The sequence below is a fragment of the Phalaenopsis equestris genome, unplaced genomic scaffold (genome assembly GCF_001263595.1).
Source record: "Phalaenopsis equestris unplaced genomic scaffold, ASM126359v1 Scaffold000104, whole genome shotgun sequence".
NCBI lineage: Eukaryota > Viridiplantae > Streptophyta > Magnoliopsida > Asparagales > Orchidaceae > Phalaenopsis > Phalaenopsis equestris.
In genome coordinates, this window is record NW_018164546.1 from 440,170 (window position 1) to 465,165 (window position 24,996).

The 24,996-nt window shown below is 36.0% G+C and overlaps 1 protein-coding gene across 1 annotated transcript in view; it reads right to left on the minus strand.

Annotated features, from left to right (window-relative positions):
- LOC110020585 overlaps nt 1–24,996 on the minus strand; it is a 100,701-nt gene that overhangs the window by 31,620 nt on the left and 44,085 nt on the right. Inside the window, 7 exon segments of the mRNA XM_020718736.1 lie at nt 6,270–6,317; nt 6,649–6,732; nt 6,837–6,947; nt 7,744–7,805; nt 7,932–8,061; nt 16,555–16,695; nt 16,849–16,896. Of these exon segments, the coding sequence (XP_020574395.1) occupies nt 6,270–6,317; nt 6,649–6,732; nt 6,837–6,947; nt 7,744–7,805; nt 7,932–8,061; nt 16,555–16,695; nt 16,849–16,896 (624 nt within the window).

Consider the following 24,996-nt stretch of genomic DNA (forward strand, 5'->3'; position numbering starts at 1 on the left):
GAAAGGATCCCAGAGGTAAAAACCAACTCTTGTCTTGTGGTGATTCCCTCCTCAGGTTGGTTGTCATTAGATTTGTTAGGAGCGCGTTCAAGCATGTGGGATGCACTAATAACATGTTTCTGCTTTTGACTATTGATTCTCAACTGTGGGTGCAATATGAAATATTTCTACTATGGGTGTCCAAACATCTTACAGTGTTTGCAGTAGTATGGTTTTTGTTCCATAATGATTTTTTGCCAATACCATTGCAATAACCATTGTGAGCACCATTGTGAGCAAAGTCAAACCAGACTTCTTCTATATCTGGTAGTGTAATATCACTTTCAATCAAAATCTTTGCAATAGAGGGTCTTGAGAAATGAACTGTAGGTAAGTCTACCAGCAAAGATTTTTCAAGGATAGTCCCAATTGCATATAAGATAGGTAGGTCAAAGAATTGAAGCTTGAGTTTAGGTAATGAGAACCAAATAGGCGCAATTGGGGGTTCTGGACTGGTAACAAAATTAGGGGTCTATTTGATCAATTTCATATATTTACCCTCGATTGTGATGAATTTCTTTGAGAAAATCCTTGTGTAATCATCTTCTATGTTCAGCTATATCATAAAATATCGTCCGTCGAAATGACCCAACTGTCAATCTCCAACCAGTTCGAAATCTTCAAAAATCTTCCTGATAATCTTCATCTTAGGGCAACCTAATTGGAACTTTCTAACTAGTACTTTCTGCAACCTAATTGGAACTTTCTAACTAGTGTAAATTTGTATTTTCCTGCACGATTTGAAATTTCAGCGTCAGAGAAGAATATTGCTGGTTTGCCCGTCTTTTTCTCTACTTTTTTGATGAAATTGCAATATTCACATCCTGCAACAGAATCATAGTACATCTGCGGGAATATTGGACTATTTGCAAGGTGGAAAGAGGAGTTGCGTTTGTGAACCACTGTAGAATAGAAGAGTTTGGCGGAGTTATCACCAGTGAGGGCGGCAGCGTGGGAAAGCCCTGAGGCCATTATCGTGCTTCACACAAGCATTGCAGCGACTGCCGCCTACGAACGAGACGCTAGCGGTCGAGCAGGTTGAGCAGAAACTCTGGCGGAGCAGTCGAGCAGACGACGAAACGGCAAAGCGCAAGATGCTTGAAGCAGACGACAAATCAGATGTAGAAGACGACGACGCGTCTCCTCCACCGCAGATGACGCAACAGACAAGCAGACTCGAAGCAGCGCGAGCTCCTCTGCCAGCCAGAGCCGATGACGAAGACAAAAAGGAACAAAACAAGCGAAAAAGCAGTCGTTTGTATCGAGCTAGGGTTCTCCATGAGCGGAAACCCTAGCAAAGCGAAAACGAAGACTCATCTGGTAATGTTACTTTATATTACACACACACACACACTCACACATATGCCTTCAAATGGGAGATACGAGAGGCTCTGCTAAGGTTTCGCCTCACCGCGAACCCTAGCTTCTGATACAGTATTTGCTCGAAGAAGAAAGGGAGTTGTCTACTCTGTTTCGTCGTCTTCATAGAGCTTCGTCGAGGCTCCGTCTTCTGTGACTCGTGTCTTCCCGCGGTTGTTTCATCTTTCTTCATAGAGCTCATCGAGTTGCGCCAGTTTCGCGGCTTCGACTTCTGTGGCTTGGCCCCAACCGTCTTCGGCTCGTCGTTTCTGCTTTGCCCTCTACCCGACTTAGCAGGGATCATTTTCTGCTTCGCCCCTTCCAGATTTCGCTCTTCCGTCCACTGTAGATTTGTTGTTCTTTCGTCGTGCCTCCCTCTTATGATAATGGCTTCGGACACATCATATGCTACCGCCCTTGCAGGAGTCCACGCCTCAGGTACTCTTAAATCGTGTTATTTCCCTTCTTCGTTTGATTTGGAGGAAGACATCAAGTAACATGGTAGGAAGAATTGGAAGTCTGTCATCTTTTTTACAGAAGCTGAATGTAATCAACAAAGAATTGTAATCTTCCTCATGTCGTTTGAATTTGGTTTAAAAATTTATTTATGGTCATCCCAAAATGGAGTTTATTCGTAAGGAATTTGAGCTTATGCATCTTGTTGTGGAGTAAAAAATTGGACTTCTAGATGGAAGACACATTCTTATTCAACTTAACAATGAAGAATGAATATTGATAATAATTTTCACAAGTGCAATGAAGATTTAGAAATGATAATTTGAATTGAAAATAGAGCAATGAAAATTTTGAAATGATCGGTGGACTTTAACCCACAGACGGACCACCAAAAATTCTGGTCTGGATTCGCCTCCATGACCTGAAATTTCATTATTTTACTCAAAAAGTGTTCTCCTCTATTGCCTCAACTTATTATAAACCACTCAAAATGGGCATTCCTATTTTGAATCTTTCTCGTCCATCTGAAGTCAGAGTACTCGTTGTAAGAGATATCACTTCTACCACTTCTGAGGAAAATTGTTTAGGCACACAACACCATGATTATTGACAAAAGGTTGTGATTGAGTATTTCCCTTTGTATTGTTCGAACTATCTTATGTTTGGTCACTCCAGTTCTCAATGTCATCTGCACCCCCACCTCAAACCAAAGAAGCAAAATGTTCTGCTAGAGGCAGTGATTCCCCCTCGTCCTGATATGCTCCAAGTTATCGATAGTATTGATCATCAAAAGGATACCCCTGAAGATGTCACTATCCATATGTTAAACCATTCAACCTCCACAAAATGTTGTAGTTTCCCCATCTTTGGAACCTTCTTTCGTCGAGACGAGTTCACCTGCCCTAGAACCTATCACTGATGTTACGGGTGGCAATATTGTTACTGTTTATCTACTACCTCATCAGGTCGAGCAAGATGTTAATGTTACTCAGGCACATGGGGTCTATGATGAGCAACAGTCTACACTTGTCCGACCACCTTTGAACCAATTTAACGATCAGATGAATCAATCCTCAAATGAGGAATGACAGGTTTACACATCCTGAAAGAAGAAGACTTACTTGAGCTCAAGAATTTGATGGATGATACTTTGGTTACTTCGAGTAATGGTACGCACCTCACCAATTTGCTAGTCGGCTCCCTTCCGAGAACCCGAGGCAGAGGCAAGACTTATCTTTTATTTTTTGGGTTTTTTGTGTGCCTTGTATCGTGCGGGTTGGTGTCTTCTTTTAGGACCACTCATACAACCTATTTGTACATTTTTCTCTTTAATATAATTTCCCTAGGGCCTTTTCCAAAAAAAAAAAAAAACACGCTCACACATATCCTCTTAAACACTAATTCCACCTTATTTAATTTACATTCATGAAATCAATTAACCGTCTGAAGCAGTGCAAGTTAGGAGTCATAAGCAAGAAGATGGGAAAATGAGGGTGGTTGGAGGCTTAGGTGGGTGGAATATGTCTGTGTTATGCCATACTTTATACAATTATAACATGTCATTATGACTGCGTTATGACATATCTATAAATACTCCTAAAACCAACTCCACTTTCCGTTATTTCTACTCATGAAATCAACTAACCAATTGAGGAGCAAACTGAGAGAAGATAGGAAAATGAGGGTTGGAGGCCTAAGTGGGTCATATGTATGTCCTATGTGTCCCTATCGATGCTTCATAGAAGTGTGCTAAAGTAAAACAATGCACTGACCTAATGCATCACCGCTTTAGGAGCACAAGTATGCAGAAAATCGAGAGTATCACACATTCACACTACTTCGTTACATTGAATCATAGAGTTGCATGCTCAAATCAAACAATAACAACATCCTAGAATACATTTAATGGAATCATTTGCTTCTCCTAACTAGATTTTACATTCGTCGAGTCGTTGCTTATTAGTTTTGTGTTCTCTCATTGGTGTTGGTCGCTTGTTCATGACTCTCCTCTTGATGCTCTCTCACCCACTAGTTTTCCTTTATGCATCTTATTAATTTTTGTTAGTGACTAGTAGCTCCTTGCTCACGATCTTCATCGTGAGAATGCTTTTTGATGCATCTTCTATACACTTCTTGGCCACATTATTATACTATAATCGTCTCTTTATCTCTAATTGATCTTCATCTCATAAATATTCTTAATTTTAGCTTTTGACTGATATTGTCAGCACTATTATTCATATCTTTGATATTTTTATTGAGCTTCAAAAAGCTAGAAATCACGATTATGATATGTAACATCATATTTTCTTAAAATTAGTACCTGATGAGATTAAAAATATGCTAATTAAAATATTATTATATAGACAATGTGTATATATGCACAAATCACAAGTGCTCTAGTTAGTAACAACAAAACTTCATTTTTTTGCTTTATGCATCAATGGAAAAAGAAAAAAAGAAAATAAAAAACCCAAAAAAAAAAAAAAAAAACAGAAATTCCCTAGTTCACTTAAGAAAAGATGAAGACAACTCAAAGGAGAATGAAGAAAAAGGAGCATGAGCGTTAAGAGGATGAGAGCCTGGGCCATCGTAATAGAGAGAGGGAAACAAAGAGGAAGGCTCAATCGACAAAGCGAGATGTAGAGACTTGAAGAAAAGATAAATGAATGTTTCAAGGGAAGGGATGCAGGGGTAAAAGAATTATAGAATTTCATAGCTAGTAGAAGACAAAAAAAAAAAATCATAAAGTTATTCCTTTAATCATCCTCAAATGCAACCTAAGTCCTACTAATTAAAAGAGTAGTGATAACTACCCTAACAAGACTAATTCTCAAAATGATAAAATGAAAAGTATATCCACAACAAAAATGAACGTTATACCCCCAATTTTAAATCAAAATAAACGACAAATAAAAATAATAACATAAAGCTAACAAGTTAAGTTTTTGTTCGGGGAAACTATAGCTAAATTAGTTGTACAATTGTTGTGAAAAATAGATTTTGTGAAAATTGTTATAGATATGATAATATTTTTTTCCTTTGAAAAAATTTTTTATTTTTATTTTTATTTTTTTGGAAAAAACATTTGAAAAAGGTTAAGAAAATAACTTCCTTATAACCAGCCCTCTAGCAAATTTGATTATATGAAAAGCAGCAAGAATGTTGTTGCCAAAAAGAATAATGACAACTTTCTGGAAAACAAAACAAAAAAAATTGCCCAAAAAAGGCTTTAAAATAGATTAAAATGACAAAGACAATGATATATGACTATGATTGAAGAAGACATCTAGCACTGCATTAACAAGCATACTTATAGTTTCACACTTATCCAGGTTACTTAGGTAATAAACTAATATTGTGTTGCATAGGCTAAAATGTGGCAAATGAGTCATGGTAGAACAAGCATATTAATCAAATATTTCCACTAGAAAACTTGAGAATTCCTTGTCTAGCTATTCCCAACTACACAAGAAGTATGAGTCAATGCACCTGATCATATTCTTTGATATTTACAAACTTTCACCAATGCTGTTCAAAACAAAAGAAGTGAAACAGCTTTACTCAATAAAACCATAAATGCATACTCTATGGGTATAAAAGCAAATCCAAACTCATGCAAAGGGTAAATAAGTAGAATATCAATCAAATTTGCATTGATGTAAGCTTAATTATGTTATACCTGAAATTTCTTTTTATGCGTTAACTATTGTAAGCCACTGTAAAACCGTTGCAAACATTATCGCAATGAAACTGTTTAGTTTGCAATAATTGAGTGGACTACTATAACTTAGAATTTGTGACATATTGACATCCTAGCAAAAGCCATATCAAGTCACGGTCCATAAAATATGACTAATTGACATTGGCGCTGGACCAAAAGCACAAGGACCAAAAGCACAAAGAATTTATGGGAGAATAAATATTGATAATAATTTTCACAAGAGTGGTATAAAAGGTTGTAGTGGCTGTAGTTATAGACATGCCAATTTGTTAAAAATAAAGATGTTTCCGCAAGGAAGATTACAAACTAATAATGTATTCCAAACAGTAAAGATACTAAAAACAGATAGACTTATCAAGAACAATAAATAGAAAGAATTGGAAGCAAGAGCATTTTTTTAATAGAATCAACAAAAAACATCATATCCATTATTAAGAATTGCAATAAGTAAACAAATATATGTTTGAAATCTTCCACACTCTAATAAAATCATGATAATTAGATCAGTCCATCATCTAAAGAAGATAAGAATCATTCTACACCATGTTTAAATAAAGCTTAGCAAATTCCGTCCAACATAATTTACAGACACCACTAATTAATGGATCCCAAGTTGAAAAGGAAAACTAAAACAAATAAGCATACAAAATCTTTTAATTAGCGCACGGAGGATTAAAATAATAGACAATACCTCATCTTTCGATAGAGAAGAAAGTATTGGGATCAAAATCGCTGCATCCTGTCAAGATTCACCAATAGGATTAGTATTATAACAAGAAATAATACCCAAAAACTAAACGGAAGAGTTATTTTATGAGAATAATCTAGTGAGCAAATGTCTCCCAAAAGAATTGAATTCAAGAGAAATAGCCTTCATTCTTGTTTCATACAGATGCTTAACAGTCGTAATTAGCTCAGCATCAACTGTTGATTCTTCAGTGATGACTTGCAACACCTGAACCAGTATTATAACAAGAAATAATACCCAAAAACTAAATGGAAGAGTTATTTTATCATAATAATCTAGTGAGCAGATATCTTCCAAAAGAATTGAATTCAAGAGAAATAACCTTCATTCTTGTTTCATACAAATGCTTAACAGCCGTAATTAGCTCAGCATCAGCTGTTGATTCTTCAGTGATAACTTGCAACACCTGAAGGTAAAATAAGGAACATATGTATTTAAACATTTAATCTAAAAACATCATCTTTATTACCCAAATCCTAGGGTGCATAAAAGCCTGAGCATCATGTATACCAGAATAATAAGTTTTTCGCATCCTTCAGGTGGATTGAAAATTATATGCTTTAGCTCGTTTGATGATGCTCCTACATTTCTCAAAAGGATGGGAACATGCCGATGAATGGCCTGCATTCAAGATTTTTGAGAAAAATAAATATCAAAATATATAAGAGAAACTTACGCACATGGCACACAATTCTTATGTATTTATATATCTCACATACAAGCTTTCATATTTGCATAAATAGCACTTCGGTGTTTTAAATTTATGCATGAAAAGATGTATTTTACTTTTGAAAAATGGTAATAGTGCAATTTTTAATAGATAATACCTCATCTTTTGAAAAGGTGTATTTCACTTTTATATAAACTTCAAGTCTCAAGAATGTAAGTTCTTCCACAAAATAGAGATTAGTCAGATGACTTCTACAAATACTCAACCGTAGTTTCTAGATCCATACTAGTTTGTATTGGGTTGCATCAGGTTGAAGCCTTGTGACATGATTATTTAATGATTTCCATTTCATAAATTGACTAGGGTTGAGTATCCCAAAGCCAAAAAAAAAGAAAGTGTTTTAAATTCATTCATGAAAGTGGATTCATGTTAAGCATAACAATAAAAAAAGCAGCACCGTCCATTTTAATGGAACTAGAAGAGCGAAGTTCAATGGATTTATAAGAAAATAGAAAAGGGAAAAAAATAATTGAACAGAACAAATAGGTCATTTTCGCTTCATCGCCCATAGGGAGGGGCGCAGCACTAAATGACATAAATCTAGAATATTGATTATGAATATGCCAACTTAAATAGTATAAAAGATTGAAAAAGGAAAGAAATATACTAAAATAGATTGATAAAATTACAGTAGTCATTCATCTATTTTAAAATTTAAGTCACTTCCCTTCCAAAACAGAGAGATACCTGCTTGACAGCCTTTGGAGCTCTTCCATAAATATCAAAAATAAGTTTAAAGAGACTTGGTTGAGACTTGGTTTCTGCAGAAAATTCTTGGTTTCTGCAGAAAATTAAAAAAAAAAAACTACGAATCACAAACAAAAATCATGTTGTAAAATATTATGTTCAATAAAAAAAAACTACAGATGAAAGAACCTTTGAACAGAGAGCAAAAAACAATGACGTTTTCTGCAGAGCTTGAGACGAGGACATTGATACAACATTCTGCAAAGAACCTGGGGCGTCCCTCTTGGTTTCACTTTCAGAAGCCGTGATTTCAGAATTCTGGAAAAATTGCATAAAATTGCACAGATCAAGAAAAGTGAAATACTGTTAAAAGTTGCAGCAATAATCTAATTTACCTAGGGTTCTAATAACTCAATATGGAAGCCCTAAGAATAAAAGGGGACAATATATATATACAGTACGCGAATGGAATACTATATACAATTATTAAGCTAAAAATAAAATTTCAAGAAAAGATTTAAATGATGAATTTTGAGCAAGAGTTCATTATCAAATACTTGAAGATTTCCCATACTTTATACAATTATTAATCCATACATAAAATTTTAAGAAGGGATCTACATGTTGAACTTCGAGCAAGAGTTCAGTATCAAATACTTGAAGATTTCCCTTATGAATGGCAATTGGGAATCTTAAAAACTTACAAGAAAAGACAAGATAGAACAGAAGAATTTCCAAATAAACATATCAATTACAAAATTGTATGGCTTTCTAAGGTGTTCAAAAACGTGCATGTAATGTCCATTACAGGACTGAATTTCAAAGGTATGAGTCCATAATTGCAGGACTGGTAATGGCTAAAAAAGTGTGAATTATCTCCATTCGAAGAATAAATTTCTATGGTAACAGCACAAATTAGTATTCTTGAAAACCTGGAATTATTTATACAGCCAAAAAGCGACCGAGTTGTAAGGTTTAGTACAAAATAAAAATTTTGAGCAATGGCACAAAAGATATGTAAGTTATTGTTTTTCAAATTTTTTTCTGAATGATTTGAATATATTGTGGGATGAACTTATGAAACTAACTATAATAATAATAAGTCAGCATTAAATATTGCACATTGTACTCAAGAACATAACGAAACAAAAGCTTATTGAGATATACAGATATTATATAAAACAAAATTTGACAGTGTTCTGGCTGGCACAGGGCTGAGGGCTGGACCAGTCGGTCCAACATGTGAGTGTCGGTCAAGGCTTGGACCGACCAACCTTCTAATGGGGCAGGATCTGCCACCTTTTCCCCCTCCCCCCAATTTTACTTATTATAAATATATGTGCTATTGTCTAGGGCTTCAGTTTTTGCTGAGTTCTCTTCTTGGGCAACCGCTAACGTCCTCATTTTCCCTTTTAGGGTTGTATGCAATGACGAGAAGGGACTCTGATTGGAACTCGTCCAAAGCGGTGATCTTCTCCAAAAGTTCAAGAGATGCACTGGTTGCAGCTCGCCCACGCGAGGATAGTTATCCTTCCCAAGTCCCCCTCAAATGTTGTCTTATGCAACTCTTCACCCTACCGCCATCCTCCGCTTCTAGTCGCCACCCCAGCACACCTCCCAGTCGTCAGTTGTTCCCCGCAACTCCCTGCTCCCAACCGCCATCCCCAGCCCCTCTTTCTGCCATCTGGTAGCTTTCCCACAACCCATCCCTACGGTGTCGTATACCAAGCTCACAACCCTTTGCTGTCAAAACCACCTTCCAACCCACCTACTATTGTACCCCTCTCGGCCAACCCCTCCTCTCTGCTACCCCAACACCACCTTCATCCTAGCCCTAATTTGGGTCTATGTATTGTGTCCTTTGTTTTAATGTACTAGGGTCGTTGTGTTTGTTGTCGGTATTTCCTATTTTCTAGTCTTGGTTGTAATCATTTGAATTTCAGCAATAATAATTTCATTTCTATAGTGAGTTGGGTTAACTCCGGTATATGATATCAGAGCTAGTTTAACTCTAATCATATCCTAAGGTTTCCTAGCATCTGTCTTACCCCTCCACCAACAATTTTCTTTCCTATTCCCAAACAATAACCAAATCTTAACCTAAACCAAATTTACCCTTGTTGATTTTCAAAATCAGCAACCCTAAATAATTTTTTAGACTCTCTTTCACCTCCCAACTATAAACGCTAGCCATGCCACCAAGGAGATGCATGTATGAGCCTACCCAAAAAGAGATACAACGAGAGATCCATCGACAACAGCACATACTTGAGGATATTGAGGATGAAACTTAGGGAGGACTGACCCTCGATGGTGATAGGGAAAGTCTAAGAAGCGAAAGAGACGAGAAATTCAACCCCTTCCATAAAAAAAACTACAGTGATAGTGAAAAAATGTCACAACGCTTTGAAATCCATTATCAGAGGAGACTAAAAAAAAGAGCCCACATATGGAGGACACAGGGAAATTAGTTTTGCCCGAGTTCAATGGAAGTACGGATCCAGATGATTGTACTGAATGACTACAATCAATTAAGAAGATCTTTAAGTACAAAAAAGATGCCATAAGATAAAAGGATGAAGCTTGCAACAATCAAATTGAGAAAGAGCGCCTCCTTATGGTGGGATATCTTGTAGAAGCAGAAGAAGAGAGAAGACAATGATAAGAATACCACCTCACTACCACTATGATATGTTAATGAGCCTACACCACCTACAACAGCGAGATCTATTAGTAGAGTTCACGGCGGAGTTTGAACAGTTGCAAATGAAGTGTGATTTGGTCGAGCCAAAGGAACACACCATAGTCCATTATCTGGGAGGCCTGAAACCCACTATTAGGAATGTGCCACAGCTGCAGCAAGCACCGGGAGATGTCCAAACATTCGCATTGAAAGTGGAAAAGAACAGGTAACTAACACTTATCAGGCAGCCACCCACAGTTGGAGACAGACAAGAGCATGCCTTAGGAAGATGAGAAAACTGATTCGGCTAAGGATAGAACCACCGCCAATGAGAAAAAGCCTGAGAAAGTAGCATGCCTACAACAGTCCCAGCCAAGAAATGCTTCAGATGGCACAAATTTAAACACATTGCCTCCAGTTGCCCGACCAGTCAAGTTGTGTTTTTACCGAGCAAAGTGTCATTGAGGAGGTTGGCAACGAGGAGACAGCAGAGAAATAAGGTGAGGTGTGTCATCTTCCACCTGATGAAGAAGAGGCGCTCGTGGGTTGACGGGTTTTATAGACTGAGGATACGAGAGATTTGCAGTAGCTTCTTCATAATATATTCTACACCAGTTGCACCGTGAACGGAAAGATATGCAGTTTCATCATCGATGAATGGAGCAATAAAAACGTGACGTCTACACAGATGATGTAGAAGTTGGGCCTCATGACTCAGAAGCGCTCAGTGATACTCTCTGACGTGGATGAAGAAGGAGAGCAGAGTCAGCATCGATAGAAAATGTCTATTGAAGTTTTCTATTGGGAGCAAGCTGCATGAACATGTGTGGTCTGACGTGGTCCCCATGGATGCATGCCACATTTTGTTGGGAGATTGTGGCAATTTGACCGTAGGACTAAGCACGATGGATTCAAAAACATATATTCATTCACCAATGATGGGAAGCACATAGTCCTCTCTTCATCGAGCACAAGACCACAAGCGCCCTTGCCAACATAGCAGAATCGATAGGACCGGTTTTGGTGATGATAGAGGATGATAAGTCTGAGACAGGCTCCAGACACGAGTCACAAAAGAGAACATTTCAGGATATCATGGTCGATATCTTACAACCATGGCCACCAACGTTTGGAGAGGTTCAGACTACCCTCAATTTAGATCTGGTTGAGCTAACCGTGGATTACTTTGGAGTATTCAACAGCAGACAAGCAAACTAGGTTCAGTTCGATAATGAACCCTTCGGAGACTGGACTGATACAGATGTATGCTCAGACGTGAAGAAAACTCGTCCGGTGTTTTGGGGGATAGTACAGTTAAGTGGGATCCAGGTGCTTCTCGGACCACAGTAGGAGATACTTCTGCCCCGGAAGATAACTATAACTTCGTCACCGTCAACATGCAGCCAAAAACTTCTATGAATGAAGTCAAAACTCCTCCAACTCCAGGAGACTGAAGTGGGGCTAAGGATTGGACCAGTCAGTCCAGCATGTGAGTGTCGGCCCAGCAAGAAGGCTGAACTAGCCAACCATCTAATGGGGCAGGATTTGTCACCCTTTCCCCCTCCCCCTACTTTATTTTTTTAAAATATATGTGCTACTCTCTAGCGCTGCATTTTTTGTTGAGTTCTCTGTTTAGACAGCTATCAACATTTTTTTTTCCTTATAGGGTTGTATCCGACGGCGAGAATGTGCTCTGGTTGTAACTCGTCCAAGATTGTGATCTTCTCCAAGGGTTCCAGGGTGCTCCAGTTGTAGCTCGTCCACGCAGGGAAAGTTATCCTTTTACACTCCCCCTATTAATAAGGCAAAGATCTACAAGAATAATGTTAATTCAATTTTTATAGCAAAAAACAAGGATTCAAATTCTAAATTAGCAAAGAAATGATAGTGGGAGCATATCTGGGCTCACTTTTTATTTATATTCATGTTTTAACTTTTGTTTATAAACTTTGGATAAAATATGTTCCATCCATAAGTGCTTAGTACGTGATTTATATTTTATTTAAAAAATGAAATATTACATTGTTCTAAAAAACACTCAAATAAGGCTGAGGTCTGTTAAGTACTTTCAGAACTATTTATTCCCATCCCACCCACAAGCGTTGTAGAGCAGGAAAAAAATTCTTCCAGAAAAATAGTAAGAAGTTGGGATCGTGCTTTGCAATTCAAGGGAAAAAAGGAGAGTTCTTTTTTTAATAAAAGAGTGTAAGAAATCAAATATGTTTTTGTTTACCATACCAGAGTTAACCAAAGTCATATTAGAAAAGCAAATAGTATTATTTGAAACAAACATGCAGTTACAATCAACCCACTTAAAAGGAGAAATATAACAACAAGTCACCCGCGAATTTGAAATGGCAACAAACATGACATAAATAATCAAACTAGGGTGGGATCTCGGGTTGGTGGTGGTGATAAGCAAGGGTTTGGAAGGGAGTGATAAGCTGGGAGCGCGGAGCAAGTGAGCGGATATGACAACGGAACAACAGATCCTTGCTGTCTGGCGACAACAAGGTAGAATCTAGATTCACAGGGGCTGGAATAGAGGACGTGTGGCAGGGAAGCAGTCCAGGAGACTGGGACAGCGGTTAAGTGGCAGGGATGTGGTCCGGGATGACTGCAACAGCAGCTGGTGGGAAGAAGAGGGTATTTATGGTGGCTGAAACAGCAATGACAGCAAGCAGGAGCGCTGAAATTGCAGGAAATGTGGGTCAGAATGCACAAACTGCGTAAAGAATAAAGCTGACAACTGGTTCGAGCGGCTGCAGCAGAAAACAGTGGCAAGGAGAAACTTTGGGAGGATGCAGAAGAGGAATAGGGAAGATGATATAGCTCAAGCACCACCCAAACCTTCAGATACAGCCCCCGGCGGCTGTCCTGACAGAAATCTAAGCCAAAAGCTATCATTCAAACCCTAATAAGACATATATAGGAAAGAACTAAAACGAAGTGAATGATATAATACAAAAGAAAGCATAAGAAAGGAGACCGGGATGGTTACAGCCCGTCTCACGCTAGATAATCCTGCAGCGCTGTAGCAGCTACACTACCGTGGTAATTTGGTGTGGTAAGCTCCTATGTCAATCTCCAGGAATTGAGAGAGCTTCCACCTCATTCGTCGAAGTTTTTGTCTTCTCATCGCATGGCGTCAAGTCGGCGACATTGAAGGTGGTGGAAATGTTGTAATCACCCATAAATCAATCTTGTTAGCGTTAACATTCCAAAGCACATCTTGATAGAATATGTATACATCCTGTTTTGGCACAATCATGATTAAAATTGTACGTGGATGGGTATCCTCACGAATCAAGCCTTTAGCTATTAAATCTGTAATTGGTTTATTCCACTCTTTGTGTACTTGTCCGAGTGTATCTGATACACAATTATGCAAGGAGGAAACAACTCTAAGACAAAATCTATGGCAGGTTAGACCACACTGAAGTATAACCACTCAGATGATTTATTTTCTCCTCTGAAAAGACTTGAAACCCATTGAAGAATTTTCTTCCACATGAAGCGCCAAAGACAATTTTCAAACCCTTTTGTCTAGACATCAGATGGTGGGTACACTACTGAACTGAATCTAATATCTGAATAACTCTATATAATCTTCCAGACGTGACCCAAAAGTGCTCTCATTATTGATTTGATAAACCTCCCTCAATAGGGGCAACTCAAAGAGTCTATAGATCTGAAAAGCCTGAATTTCTCTTACCTAGGGTTTTCAAGTCTCTGGTGTCGGTTCCTCGAGCTCAAGACTGTCATGGACAATCACTGTTAATTCAGTTACTCTCTCTCATATGGGCAAAGCTGGAACTACTTGCATCTTTTTTCTTATCAGTTGGAAGCTGGTACTCCTTTTTTGTATCCCCATCTTCTTTAATTTCTACCGTGTCATTACCCATTTCTTCAACAGCTCCCTGCTCAGTAAAATATATCATCTCATCGATTGTGAGAACTTTCAATATGCTCAAATCCATGATATATGAAATACTTTCTAACTGAGAAATTAAAAAATATGGCTCTTTCCACATATTCTTTAATTTGAATCGGTTCCTCCTCAGACGAGCCCATCTTGGATATTCCCATGGGCATATTCTACCTATAAGATCCCAAAGTTGAATCTTGCCTGGAAGATATGGTGGTCGCTCATTGATGTGGTCTCTCCCCTTCATCTGGTCTGTAGCGGGCAGGCAAGAACTGACGTTACATCTCCTGTTTCATCTAGGACAAGGTAGTGATCTTATCTTTTCCCTCATGCCGACAAGGGTACTTCAAATTTTTCCACCAAAATAACACACTCTTCTTTAACTCACTGGCAACTTGTTTCACCATTCCGTTCGGTGAGACATTTTGGCACTCAAAGATGCATTCCAAGGACCAAAGTCACTCGACAAACTCATCTAAATCCATGTGATCATCAAAATACGCAAAATTTGTCTTCACTTCAAAATTATGACTTCTGAGATATTTCCGATCACATCTTGGGCAGACATTCTTTATTCCTGGAATCCACATGATGAAATAGGTTCACTCCATTTCTTCAATATAGCAAGTCACCATTGTGACTACAAGTAACCCAACTAGATTGCCTCCTCTCAAAGGTAGCATGTCTCTGTTGTAGTTTCGGGATTCCCACTGCACATCGTCCCTTGAAATCTCGTGGACACCACTTTGCGAATTTCTCATAAAGATATCGTGTCCCTTCCCCTCGATCAAGCTTCCGACGATTATTTGCTTGGCGGCATAGCTAGTTTTAGGAATTTGAAGAGGGTATTTGTGAACAAGAAAGAAAATTTTTGTAGTGGAGATGGTTTGGGCATAGCGGATGCTAGGAAACCCTGGGATAGGAACAAAGTTAGGCAAGCTCTAATACCAAATGATATAAGAGTTAATCCAAATCATAATAGAAAAATAAATATTATTAGTTGAAGCAAATAAGTGGTTACAATCAACAGACTTGAAAAGGGAATATAACAACATAACATCCGGAAATCTGAAATAGCAACAGACACACAAATAATCAAATTAGGGTGAGACATCAAAGAAGTGGTGGTGATCGGTAGGGGTTTGGGAAGAGACCGTAAGGTGGAAGCGTGGAGCAATTGAGCGGATATGACAACAGAAAAACAGATCCTTGTTGCCCTGGGCGACAGCAAGGTGCAATCTGGTTCCCGGGGGCTGGAATAGCAAATATGTCAAAAGGAGGCAGTGCAGAAAGGCTAGGACAGTGGTTTGGTGGCAGGGACATGGTTCGGGATGACGTGAATAGAAACCGGTGAGATGGGAGGGGATTTACGGCGATTAGAACAACGATGACAGCAAGCGAGAGTGCTGAAATCCCAGGAAATATGGGCAGGAAATGCAAAAAGTGTCAGAAGAATAGCGTCGACAACTAGACCAAGCGGCTGCAACAAGAAACGGCGGCAGGGAGCAGTGTGGAAAGCATGTGGAAAGGGAATAGGAAAGAAAAACAACACCTAGGGAAAGCGATATGGCCGAAGCACCACCCAAACCCTTAGATACAACCCTAGAAAGGAGAAACATACGCTAGCGGCTGTGCTAACAGGAATCCGAGCCAAAAAGTGTCTTCCAAACCCAAATACAACATATATATAAGAAATGACAAAAACGGAATGAAAGACAAAAGAAAAGAGAACATAAGAAAGAAGAGCGGGATGGTTTCAGCCCGTCTCCTGCAATAGATAATCCTAAAATACTGTAGCAGCTACAATACCGTGATAAATTGTTACGATAAGCTCTCACATCAGTTTCATATTAGAGCATAAACAAAAAACTTTACAAAAAATGATCCTAAATTTACTCATTCAGAAAAAAAAGAAAGTTTCAGATAAGTAAACTCCTATTCAGCATGAGATTTTTTCTTTTAATATATAGAAATTGCAAACTTAACTTGGGAATTAATGAACATAGATTTTTGTCAGCAAGGACTTTCTTTCATTTAAGAGCACAACAACAAAAAAAAATGCTAAAACATCAAGTACAACTATCCAATCAAAAGAAACAAATGTATTCTAACGTAAGGAAATAAATATATTAGTGTCCACGAAAAGACTAACATAGATACTAAAAAGCTAAAAATCACATTAACGAAAGTAATTTATTACTTCAGTTTTCTGCCCACTAGAACTGGCACATTGGGACTCCGTCTCTAGAACTTCATGATTGACAACAGATATCAGCGTTTTCCTAGCAAAGCTCTCAATAATTTCAGAGGCATATTGGAGAACATAAAGCTTATTTACCACCTAAAAAATAAGAGTTATAAAAAATGAAATCAGAATTCAAATACTGATGATGTGCTAGTCGGAAAAAGGATTACCTTATAGAGAAGCACAAAAGCATATTATAAAATAAAAGGAAAAAAAATAAAGGAAAATATAAAGATTTTTATTGCATACCAGCCGAATAGCTTTTGTTCTAACTTCTTCTTTAGCATGAACAGCACACTGCATACACACGTAAATCTTGTAAGTTCTCTTCTCATTGAAAGTGTCTAACTATATAGATATATCATGACTCAAGTTTCATTAAATAATCAACATCTAAAATTATGTACAGCTCAATCAAACATGACAAGACAACTATTTACAGAAAATTAAAGGAAAGAACAGCCTTTCATGGTGACGCCAGGCTAAATCCAGTTAAGAAAATTAATGTTTCCCGAGATTCTAATGATAAACATTCTAGAATAGAGTGGCAAAGCAATAAATAATAAAATATGTTCCTCAAACCAATGACCATAGAGACATAACTATCTGCTTTAACCTGAAAAAATAACTAAATAAATATTCATGCTTATGCATTGAAACAAAAATATAATGTGTGCAGAGTGAATTAATAAACATTTTACTTATATATATTTTTATTTCTTGCGAACCAATAGAAGAAACTAAAGTTGACTAACCATATAATCAATGCATCTTTCTAACATGCAAGATCCTAACAATGAGGCATATATAAATGTTCAAAAAGAAGAAGCCATTATAGCAATTTAATCGAAAATGGGTTAAATTCCAAAATGGTCCCCCGATTCTTCATGTGGCTAGTTTAGCGCCAAAGTAACATACTTCTCAATGTAGTCCATCAAATATACAACATTAAACCAAAATAACACTCGTGGGCTAAATTGAGGTTAATTGTATAAATTACAAACATAATTAGGATCAATTTTGTATCATAATCTTTATATGAGGGGCCGTTTTGAATCAAATTTGTACATTCAATAAACTAAAATGGAGAAATCTGATACTATAGGATTAAATTGTCTACATTCAAATGAATATTCAAGGGGTTATATTGGGATCTAATCTAATTAAAAATATCTGGTACAGAAAAACTATATAAACTTGATGCATCATGGGATGTGCTAGTACACAAAGCAGCATACAAGCACTAAAATATCATGAAAAAATGAAAAGATAAAGAAAGAACAGAAAAAGAGTGCTGTAACCTCAAATATCTTGATCAAAGCATTCCATCAGCTGGCAAGAAAATCAATTTAGCAATTATATTTGTTCACTAAGCAATTTCTCTAGAAAAGTCGAGAGTTTTCCCATGATAAAAGCTTCAGGCATCACTTTCAAACAGTTTTTAAAGTTCAACTGCTTTAATTCATGATTCAAAAAAAAATCACAGCAAGAAACACAATTGAGTTCACTATGCTTTTTAGAGATATAAGGTATATAATTAGTTAAATAGAGCTAAGCATATGATATATAATTTTAGTAGGTATAATTCAATATTATTAGAAGAAAAAGTGATAACTATGTGTCATAGGCTAAGATATCTTGAATCTATAATACAGAAAAATAGGGATACATATGACGGAATATCTTAAAGAGTTCAGATTATATGGTTAAAATGAAGATGTCTAAAGAGTATTAAGCAATAAGAGGATATCATGGAAAGCTTAATGTAAATTTTATAAAAATGCAATCAAAGTAGCTACATTATATTGATTTAAGAATTCATTAGTGAAAGATAATCAATAGCTTGAGCATGTTGAAAATAAGAATGTTAAAATGAATATGCAATAAAACTATTAAAGATAGATTAAGGAATGATCTTATCAGAATGATTGATGAAGCATCAATAATTAAAGGACAGGTAATTGAAAATAAGCTTAGCTGATTTAAATATGTCCAGCAAAAGATAGAAAATGCAACCATTGGAAGAGTAAATAAAAGTAGCAATAACAAATAGTTAGACTAGGGCCAATAATGTGATTTGCTGAAAAATGAATATCACCTTTCCACTAATCAGTACCAAAACTAATTAAAAACATTTAGCAGTGCTACACTTTTATAGCTTATACCATGTATCAACAAAGCATTGTAAGGGAAATAAGGCCAATTATGTTAAAAGTGTCATTAAAAATGAATAACCCCTTCCTGCTAAAAATTACCAAGACTAATCATAACTTGATACCGGAACTAGTCAAACAGCAAAAACGGAATGAATGTTATTAAGCAAATGAATTAGGGTTACACATACGACTCAAAACGTCAAAAAAATACAACAACACCAATCTCCTACTAGGATCAGACAAGAAGATCCAAGAGTTGTGTTGTCGTCAGCGAGGTGGTTGATAGTAGTGGTATAGGAATAGGTGTTGGCAAGTAGGTGCGTTGGTAACCGGTGGCTAGGAGTGGAGAGAAAGGAATAGGCTGGATGGTGGTGAAATCGGGCGAGGCTAGAGGAGATGTTGGTAAGTGGTAAGGGAATTCGGAAAGGGCCTGGTGATTGTACGTAGGCTAGGAAGGGGCTCAACGGGCCGTTTGAAGGCTGGAGGAGTTGGACGGCAAGGGAGGCTGCACGGAAAGAAGTGGCAGGGAGCTGGGTGGAAGCTGGATGGACTGGACAGCAAGGTAGGCTGCAGGTAAGGGGGCGGCAAAGGCAAACAGAGAGTAGGGGTTGATCGGTGGCTAAGAGAGAGAAGGGGGAGTGTAGGGGGAAATCAGAGAGGATACAACACCACCTTGGAGCAAAATATAGTTGAAACACCAGCCGTCATCGAATACAACCCTAGCAATAAAAAAGGAGACTCCACATAGAATATGAAAAGAGAAATCACACAAAACCTAACCCTAATTCCAGCAAACGAGCACATAAATAGACTCCCATCAGGTGGGAAATAAAAAAAGGATAGAGTGAACCGGCTGGCAAAAGTGCTGCCACTTATAAATGCCACTCGGTCAAGTAGGGACCTGGACCGGCCATCCCAAACCGGCTACAGTCCGTCTCCTTACCAGTCGGTTCAGTTGGCAATTTCAGAAGTTCTGTGTCATAAACATTCAGAAATGCTTTTCTTTTATGGCTTGTATCATGTATCAACAATGTATTATAAAGGAAACCATAATTGTATTTTGAAAGATCTAAAAAAATGTTATATTCTTTTTTTTTTTGTTTAAAAAGATAATTAGAAGATTTATCTAATTTATTTATTTTTTTTGGGAGAACTATCATAACTAATTTGTCAGAGTATTTGCCTAAATAAACATAGTTTAGATATACTACAATTTAAATTTTTGTTATTTCCTATAATTTGAAAAAGAACAATGAAATCATCCAAAATGTAGGAGAGGATGTAAAGAGAAAGTTGAAAAAGACATCGGCATGGCTTTTAAAATAGTATTTCTTTCGCTGAAGTTGCATCCTTTATCCATGATTCACCCTCACTTCAACTTCTACTTTTGCATACATAACCAAGTTCAGGATTTCTGTGTAACATCAGTTTTGGATGCTCACAACACTTGCTTACATCTTAGATTTTGATGATTCAAGCATTAATGTTGATTCCATATAAGACAAAGTAAATAGAAAGTGGTTATTTCGCATAGCAATATTGTGTAAAAGCTTATTGAATAACTAAGTTTGTAGACATTTGTGATCTTATTCCAATGTGGTTTCTTATAAGCTTATGCACCAAACAACATAAAAAAAAAGATGGCACAAAATGCGAGGACTTCCCCAAAAAAAGCAGGCTTAAATCTTGCATTTGATTGCAAAACAATGCTCATAGTTCGCAGTAGATCTTGCTCTGGCCAATATATAGCAACAGAAGCATCACGCAACGGCAAAGAAACAGTGCAATAGTAAGAACATGGACGAGAGCAAGACAATTAAATTATTTCATATTATTAATAATCATATGAACACAAACCTTGCCCGAAAAACATATTTCAAATTTTACAGATGATTTTCTATTATCTTGTTCAAACATAGCATAACAAATGTGGCATAAATGGAGTTACAAAAATGATACAAAAGGTAAAACAAACATTTTCTTCACATGAAATGCTAATTTGTGAGTTAAACAAAATAAAAGGAAATTTCTAAGAAGAAACAAAAAGTGAGGTTTTCATAAAAGATAAAATTCTCTACATATGTGATAAAAGCTTGAGAAAAGACTCGTCAATGCAAAACAAAACATGTAAGTAGAAGCACTCAAAAAAAAATAAGTGGTAGAGATTCAAATTTCAAAGTAATTATTTCACATTTTTATAAAAAAAAAAAAGACAAAATTATCCTATTTACATATGGCATAAAAATTCAAATAAGAAATAAGACAGAACAATAGCAAGAATTTAAGTTATCACAGCAAAGAATTTATGTACAAAATTTTCATTCAAGTACATCAATTTATAATAATACCCCCAAAATGTTTAAGTGCATATCCAAACTATCAAATTTTATTCTCAATGATTGGGTAGACTCACTAGGACTTAGTTGCATAACTTGCAAATATGTAAGTTTGTTAGTTCACTTTAATACTTAGTGGCAGTTTTAAAATTAAAAATTATAAATCTATTAAAAATAACTTAATAGAATATGATCATAATGAAGCTATAAAATGTAAATTTTATAGAAATGGCGAAGAAAGCATCCAAAAAACCCCCAAAAAACTATGGGAAAATTTTGATGGAAGGAAGCAAATTGTTTCCCCTTATGATAAAGTGGAAGAAGGAGGAGGTAAGGGCGCTTTATCAAGTCGCTAACAAGACGTCTTTTGGGCATGTATCCCTCAAGGAACAAGATGCTCAGCTAAAATTTTGTATTGTTTGAGCATTCAAGAAACCAGGAACAAATAATTATGATTGTTTTAATTAACACCATTAGCACTCTTTTAAGTCGAATTGCAAGTACAATACATAACCACAAAAAACACCTCATTGAACCGCGCATCCCTCACTAAGTCCTTACAAGCATGGACACACATCTTGCCTAAGCACCTAAAATGCTAGGTATTAACACCAAGTAGCTATGATCTTGTTTATCAACACTCTCAAATATGATAATATTTAGTTGGACGCTGACTGCATGAGCACAAAACCACAAATAAACTTATTTCGTTAATCTTTGATCCTTCCTCTATATTACCCTCCAAAATAACTTTTTTACTCAAAATAGCAACACCTTCCAAAATAGGGAAATATTGTCATTCACTTCCATGCATGAAAGGGAGAAGCATGATTATTTAAATTTTCTCTCAAATTGAGTCATAGATGTTAGTCAATTGCTAGTTTAAATAGAGAGTTGAGACGTGACAGTGGCTTTGCAAAAATATGTGTTGTTTAAACATTTATTAGCATGTAAATGAGCTTCATGAGTCCTTCCTCTTGCCTTGCTTTTATGAAATGTCAACCGATCTCAAATTGATTTGTTGCATCATGATGGGCATGATTCTTTGTAATGTTTAGACAAGTATTTTAATCCCAAACACCACCAAGGATTTTCTAGTTGACAATTTTACTTCCCCAAGTAACATAATAAGCAGCATACCTTGACAGTGCCCCATATTGATCTTCAATTGGTTGTTGATTCGGCCCACACAACATAGATAAAGATGTCAACTGTCAACATCTATAATGAAAGTCATTTTGAAATGCAATCCCCATAATGAAATTTTTTTTCCATTATTGCAAAATTTGATATAGAGACCTGCTCCTTCACAAAATTGTTCATCAAACGGCTAAAAATGTTTATAGAAAAAAAGTGATATTTGATCAAGTGATAAAAGATTATTTGAGTCTACTAACTAGCCTGTAATATCTACCTTTATCCACAAGTGGCCTTCATTCTATTCCGTTTTTAGTTTTTTGGATCCATAAGTAGAGTTTCCAAAAATACATGTCATTCGCAAATAGCTCATATTTGGCTCACTAAGTAACACATGTTCGATTCACCATTAAGCAAGCAAGCCGAATACGAATAGTTATTTTAGTGTGGTCTGTAACAAAGTGTTCTTGAATAAATTAAAAACATAAATAAATAACACTTACTATAAGTTTTTTATATTGATTTTTTATGTAAGATTTTTAAAAATAGTATATTTTATTATTTTTAAATTATTTGAGATAAATTTAAACCGAACGCAAACTGAAATTGAATCGAACCCAACACGAAAAAGCACTAGGCTAGCTCAAGCTCAGCTCGTTACACCCCTATCCATGAAAGGGTGAGCTATCTATGTTACAACCAAGCATCCATTTTTTTTTTTTTTTGTAGATATAGAATGTCATTCTTTTGTAAGTAGAAATATCATCACTAGAACACGCCACTTCTCCATGGGAACAAAGTGTATGACATGATCTAACTATATGATCTCAAACTCCATAATGAGAAAATTACTCAATTTATTTATCTTTTCCTAATCATCTCCAGTGAGGACAATGGCATGCTGAAATAGAATGAAAATAGTTATTTTCCAATTCAAGAGAGAATTAAACAACCATGATGTAATTTGATTGCACAAACAAACACACATCACTATCACTTCTAAAAATTTATCAAATGATGTAAGAAAAGGCTAACTAAGACCATTTTGAACTAAGACCATTTTGGAGCATGCAAATTTTGTTTCATGCAAATTTTGTTTACATTTTCAAGTTCGAAGAATTTGTCTATAGATACATACCTTCAACTTATCATTTAAGAATGTATTCTTAGCATCTAGTTGATGCAGTAGCAAATTTAAATTTGTTTCTACTAAGAGTAAAACCTGATTGAGTTGAGTTTGAAATTTGGGACAAATACCTCTTCATAATTAATTTCATAAGATTATGTGGAACCTTTTTAAAACAAGTCAAGCAGTAAACACGTCCACCTTGTCATCAACATTATGTCAAAAATAAAAATTCAATTGCATCAAACTGGTTTGTTCCCTTCGAGTAAATCTGAGATTTCAAAATTTCAAATTTTCTCAAGTGCTTTAATTTCTTCTTGAATAGTAGTCGTCTCAATACTCAAGAGTTAATTGGAAAATGTAAATACGTAGTGTTGGTGAAAAATCGAATACTAGGAGACAGTCCATCACTGAAAATCAAGTCAAAGATTAGATTTAAACATGAAACCTTAAAACATTTTCTAATAGCAATAGGTTAATGAAAAACATTAGAAAGCTCAGTAAAATCAAATTCAATATTAGTGTTACCTAAGCAAGTTTCAAGAGTCTCTAGAGTCAATTCAATTTCTCGGTTCTACCTAAGAGAGTTTGACTTATAAACATTCTATTAAATATGTTGGTTTTCTTGAAGAATATTCTCTTGTTGATTTATTATAATTATTTATTTATTTTTTTCACAATTCCATTTTGTTGAAGCTATCAAGTATAAGCTTTGATGTAATAACCCCTGGCTTGTAAGATATGATTCCTCGTTGAAAGGTAGTATTCTCTCCCATTTCTTATTTTAATATCTTATGTCTTAGCTTGAAGTTAAGCTTGAATTATGTTGATGAATGTCCAGAAGATTTGGCCAACTTCAAACTTTTCTTTCATAATATATTCTTGCAATTCTAATTTGCTCCTTAATAAAAGTGACAAGCCATCTAGAACCTGTAATATTATTGATTCATGATGGACCACAATGGGGGAGATGGTCTATAAAGTTGATTTCAGTAGGCATTAACACATGCTTCGATAGTTGAAAAATCTCTCACTGAAAGATTTTGTTTTTTTTAATTGAATAATTAGAAGAAATGGAGTAACAAAATATAAGAAATTTGGGTGTACTAATCAAGAATGCCACAAAATGACAGAACCATCTTAATCACAGCTGAAAAAAGAGTCACAATATTCCCTTAGTAATTATTTTTCAAGAGTGACACCTTTATAATAGAAGACGCCCGCACACATCATAGCATAGGCAACCATCTTTCCCAAACCCAAACTTGAAATTCACATAAAGTTGGTTTTCGTAACACAGTTACATGCTCTCGTAAGTTTGCTCATGGAAAAAAATTACAATTTATAATGGAGCCAAAAGAAATGAGATAAGTGATAGATACTTCTAAATGATGACAGAGCCAAGACCAATTATTTTTAAAAGTAATCCATCAGCATTTCAAATAGTAATTTCTATTTCTAATTATTACAAGTCTTTATCCAAATATGTGGGGTCGGCTACATGAATCTTTTTTTTTTACATTGTCATATTGAGTGTCATACTTTCATTTAATTCTAATAAACTAAGATCATTTTTTATACAATATACCTAAGTCTTTTTAGGTCTAACTCTTCCTTTCTTAATATACGTTGAATCTAAAAC